Consider the following 6000-nt stretch of genomic DNA (forward strand, 5'->3'; position numbering starts at 1 on the left):
AATTAAGAGGCTAACAGTTTTAATTCAAATCTATAGTTGGGCATTTTAATAATAATAATCAGACTATACCTTTAATTTTGATTTTCAAAAATGCACTTATGTTTGCTATTGCACTATTATTTTAACATGCAAACAAATATTGCAATAAACCAGCTGAGAAGACGCCTTGAATTGCTATCGCTAGCAAATACAAATAGCAAGCTGCTAAAAAAAGCACAATTGTACTAAGGAAAATAAAAAATTGACAATTATACCTGCAGGTAAACACTAGGAAAAACAGTAATGAAGGCAAGAGTTAAATTCATTGAAGCACTATATAAAAACTTTGAAACGTTGTTGAAATTACTTAAACTATGGAAAAATATGTCACGTGCTAAATTATACTAAAATTTATAAAAACACGAATTCAAATATTTCATCATGACAACTATCATTTTTTTTTTTAAATTTAAAAATTTTTTTTTTTGAAAAAAAAATTCGGGTTAAAATTTTTTTTTTCTCCGATTTTGACCCATTGTAGGTCCAACTTACTATGGTCTTATATACGTTGCAAATGTCTTTGAAATATCTATCATTAGATATCCATATTGTCTATATTAATGCCTTAGTAATGCAGATATAGGTCAAAAATAGGTCAAAAATCGAGGTTGTCTTGGTTTTTTCCTCATATCTCAGCCATTTGTGGACCGATTTTGCTGATTTTAAATAGAAAAATTCTCGAAAGCATGTCTGGCAGAATTATTGAAGACTTGGATCCCGAAGATATCTGGGGTCTTCAGAAAATTGATTTCAACAGACAGACAGACGGACATGGCTTAGTCGACTCCGCTATCTATAAGAATCCAGAATATATATACTTTATAGGGTCGGAAATAAAAAATGTAGAAATTACAAACGGAATGACAAACTTATATATACCCTTCTCACGAAGGTGAAGGGTATAAAAATTGATTTAAAAAATATTGTTTCAATTCGCTGATGTAGTCGAAAACGAGTTCTATTTTATGTCGCGTTCTTGAAAACAACCACACATCTATTTATTTAAATAAACATATTGCCATACGTATGTCACGTTCTTAACTTTGTAAATGCCCTTATGTGATTTGTATTATATCAGTCGTGTGTTAAAAAAGCTGATTTTTGTATATTTCGCTGATAAGTTCCTGTTTATATTAGGTGTCTGTACTAAATATATATCAGTTTCTATATCCAAGTAATAATTTTTAGTAAAAATAACTAGAAAAGCTTTCATTACCAAGTAGTGGTTAAAACTGAAAATTTTAATAGCTTTAGAAATTTTTAATAAAACGGGTATCCAAATAGGATAATTATGAGCAACAAGAAATTATCTCAGTCTCAACAAATCGGCAAACGAATGCAGATGAGCTGACAAACCAAAGACCCTAATAGAACTACTCGTCTGATTTAAAATTAGATTATAAGGCAGTAATTACAAAACTATCTTTATGTAATGCAAATGGTGTGTAGTACTGAAATGCTTTATGTTAAAAGTGATCGATATGAAAAAATAAAACCAAAGGATAAATTGAGCAAATTTGAATAACGATCAGAGGTTGCTCATTTTAGTTTCGAAAAATATAAAAAGGAAAATATTGGAAAAAACATCAATTCAAAATAGGCTTTTTTTTACACATATGTAGATGTTTAAATATAAAATATAACTTACAATTTGATGCCAAAAAATTCAAAATTTTTAATTTTCAAAATTTTTATTTACGAAATTTCAAAAAATCAAAACACAAAAATAGCCAATTGAACCGTGAATATTACAAAAATAATATAAATTTTGACACATTTAATCCATAATAACACAAAGTCCAAAATACTATTCAAAGCAAGTTTTAGCCTCTCTACTAGGTTTCCAAATCTCTCGAAACTTTAGTCCCATAAAAAAATTAAGAATTTATTCATTCCCGCGAATTTTCCAATAATAAATTAAGCCAAAAACCAATATAATCAAATAATCGATCAAAATTCAAAACAATAAATAAAAACGATTTAATAAAAATGTACCAAAAAGGTTTCTACTGATTATTCTCATTATTGTTCTGGGTCAGACGAATTAAAAATTGTATTTCTATGTTTTGTAATTTAGGATATATAAAGATTACAAGAGGGTTCTACTGGTACATAGTTTTAAACGTTTAAAAGTACCAGAAACCTGACGGCTCTTTTTTTGACTAAAGGCGAACGCATTTCAAATTTTATTTCTAGGTTTATTTATTTAGTTCGTTTTTGCTCGTTTTATTCGCCTTAGCGTTCGAACAAAAGGTACTTTTTCGATTTTTTTTTTCAAATTGATTTTTTTGGTATTTTTATAATATTTGGATTGAAATCTTCTAGAAAAAAATCAATTTTGCAAAATTTTTAAATATTCAAAAAAGTACCTCTTGTTTTGCGGCTGGCTTCTAATATGATGTAAAAGGAACACATTACCCGAATTTAGAGGTTTTGGCTATGCGATGATGAATAAATCAGTCAATCTGTAAGCCACGTTCCCATTTTATGTATATATATATAAATAGATAATAATGGCATTTGGCCGATTTTGTCACACTTGTAGTTTAATAGTTATAAAATCAATAAATTTTATTGTTTTATTAAAAATTCCGACTATCTTAAATCTGGAAAACAGATTGTTCTGTTTGTATGTAATTAAATTTATACCACAATTATTATTTTCTCTACACAGAAAAAACTACTTCTTAAACCGTTTCAATTCAAATATTTGTCACATATTGAACTGGTTTCAATTATTTCATAATTAAATCAAGTATTCATTTGCTCAAAAACAAAATTTCTTGATATTTTCTATTGAATTTTGAGTTGTGAATTTGATTATTTTGACAATTGAATATACAATTTTCGTTATTGGTTGAATTTCAAATACAAAAATTATTGAATAGATAATTTTCGTAATTGAAAACACATTTTTATTATTTTTTGTGTTTCAATTACGAAAATTATCTATTCAATAATTTTTGTATTTGAAATTCAACCAATAACGAAAATTTTATATTCAATTGTCAAAATAATTAAATTCAATAGAAAATATCAAGAAATTTAGTTTTTGAGCAAATGAATACTTGATTTAATTATGAAATAATTGAAACCAGTTCAATATGTTACAAATATTTGAATTGAAATATAATTTTTTCTGTGTAAATAATGATATCCTTAGAAGCAGTAATGTTAGGCATCTTAATAATTGCTTGAAGATCTTATTATTTCAATTTGATTCATTCTTAATGAACTCATTTTTCCGTTGCAGTGAAAAAATTTTAGTTGGGTGACGAAAATTCTGTCATTTCAACCACAATACTTCTTTGCCAACTAAATATCTTAGAACCGAAAAAATGGATGAATATAATATAATCATTGGATTAGCAATGAATCTGAATATTTCAACTTTAAGAAGAAAACGAAAGAAAAACTCCCTAAAATTGCCGACAAAAATTTCTCGAAAATTTCGAAAAAAATATTCCCGGAAAAGAGAACTCTTGCTAATCAAAATGTATGTAAACAAGTTTAAGTCACTACTATTATTGTTTTCTCTAAATAATTCCTTTGAGAAAAAAATATTTAAATTTTTTAAGTTGAAATTTTTGCAATTTTAAATAAATTTTTTTTCTGATTTTGTCCCACAGAGTAAAAAGTTTGATTCAGTCTTATTGGCTTAATATTGCTGTAGTGGCTGAAAAGTTTTAGTTGGAGTGACAAAAATTCAGTCTCTTCAATTCTAGTTCTTTTTTGTCTGCTACTATCTATTCATATATCTATGGATATAATGGCATCATTCGATTGACAACAAATTAATCAGAATATTGATACTTTAAGAAAATGGGAAATTGTTCCTAGTATAATTTTCTATAAAGTTGTTTGTAAAGTATCTGGATAAATCTTCAGAGATAAAACAGTTTTGGTTATGATAACCGAATTTGTATCTAGTCGAATTATTCAGTCTTAATGACAGAATTTTTCTGTTGAAACTGACAAATTTTAGTTGAGGTGCCAAAAAGCGCACAAAAACTATCTAGCATGCCGGTTCGATTCCCACACAAGGTAATTTTTTTTCTGATTTGTTTTTAGCCACATATTGTTGGGATGAATGTAAGTACATTCGGATTGCATGAATTTTGACAAATCTCGATCAAAGACAACTAGTGTTTCAGTCAAATAATGTGTGGTTATCACTTAGCAGTAATATTACTTGCTGGCTACTAGGTAAGTAGAGGAAAAGTTTGGGCCCTGTGAATAAAATTTTATAGATGGCATAACTTTGGAATACGACACAACTTTGGAAACAAAATCATTTTGTTAAAAATTTTATCGAATTAAAAAAGAGACATTAATTTAAAATCTTCTGAAAATATATTCAAAACAAATATGTAATCTAATTTTAAGTTTGCTAGAAGTTTCCACCTATTTAGTTTATATGTAGCCCATGTTTGTAGAAATAACTCTATTTCTACTGAAGTGGAAATACCGCTAATTGAGTCTTCGATAAGTCCTTTTGTTAGTATTGATAAAAACCCACCAATTTTAAGATGTTGAATCATATATTTTGCTTGTGTTTTTTAATTTTTAAATACCACAACTTCTAGCCAACTGCTAATGCTTTAACTCAAAAATTCCATTGATTCTAATGAAACTAATAATTTAATTTCTTAATTAAGCCCCCTTTTCAATTTGTTCAAATTTGTCCACACCAACAAAGTCTTATTGTTCAGTCGAATGTATGTATGTAAGTGCTTACCTCGATATTGGGATATCCATATGAACTTTGGTAAAACACCAAAGTGGTGTAGATGATGATCACGGCAAGAGTCATTGCTTGTAATTGGCGCTTATAACGTTGTGGCAATGACAATAAAATAGAGCTCATGCTTTAATACACATCATGGGAAGATATTTTATTCTTTTTTTTGTTTTATTGCTGTTTGTATTTGTTTCTATTTTTGTATTATTTCTATTCTGATATGATTTTAATCCTTTTTTTACCACTAAACAGCTTATAAAACACAACAAATTTACACACACGAAAGAATAAAAATAACAAAAAACTTAAGCGGATTTAACAAATAATAATAAACATTATTTTTATTATTTAAAATATAAATTTAAACGTTTCTTTTTTTTAGGGGATTTTCAGTAAAAATAACAAATTTTTATTTATTTTTATTATTATTTTATTTGTTGTTTTGTTTTTTTCTATAAAAGAATTTCTTTTTTATTATTATTATTATGATAGGCACTTTAATTATTCATACATATTTGTATTAATATTCATAAAGTATTTTTATGAAATTATTAAATTATGCTAAAAAGTTGTTTATTTTTTTTATGTATTTTTGAGAAATTAATCACTTTTTTTTAAATTGAAGTGTGTTGTATACAAAATAAATAAATCACCGCCAGCTTAATTTTGTATACAATGAAGAACGTAAGTTAAAGTCCAAAAAAAAATTTAAATAAATCAACCGTGGCTTGTACAACGCTTCATAAAAGTCAAAACGCGACTGTTCAATAATGAAAACCCTCAGATACTTTACACATCGTGTGCTCACTCAGAAACACTCAAACAAAAATACATTCTTGTTTTTTGTGACTGGAATGTATCCAGATACATTCTCTGTTGTAGTTCGTATAAATAAATATCTTTATTATTTCTTGTGTGAGCCGGAACAACCAACAAGTGGTTGATCGGTTGTATGGTTGGTTGGAAAATGAGCTCGTGTTGTTTGGCGGCTCTCAAAAGCAACAGGAATTTTCCAATTAGATCATTTCCAGTGTGGAGTTTGTTTATATTTTTTGGTATCTAAAAGATATAAAATTCACTCAATTTATTTTATAAACAAGAGATTATTTTTTTAATTCTCTTTTATTTTAAATTAGTTTGTTTTGTTTTTTAGAGCTCGCCCGCTCTCCTCTCATATGAAATTTTTTCTTTACATAAATTTTTGTTTGACTGTTTTATGT

The 6000-nt window shown here is 27.1% G+C and overlaps 1 protein-coding gene across 1 annotated transcript in view; it reads right to left on the reverse strand.

The window, feature by feature from the left end:
- Nucleotides 1-5005, reverse strand: part of fng (Fringe glycosyltransferase) — a 49417-nt gene extending 44412 nt beyond the window's left edge. The window contains exon 1 of the mRNA XM_065503454.1: nucleotides 4778-5005. Coding sequence (XP_065359526.1) covers nucleotides 4778-4906 — 129 coding nt within the window. The 5' untranslated portion in view covers nucleotides 4907-5005. The remainder of the gene's footprint in view (nucleotides 1-4777) is intronic.
- Between the last annotated feature and the right edge of the window lie 995 nt (nucleotides 5006-6000).

The sequence above is a fragment of the Calliphora vicina genome, chromosome 3, assembly GCF_958450345.1.
Source record: "Calliphora vicina chromosome 3, idCalVici1.1, whole genome shotgun sequence".
Taxonomy (NCBI): Eukaryota; Metazoa; Arthropoda; class Insecta; order Diptera; family Calliphoridae; genus Calliphora; species Calliphora vicina.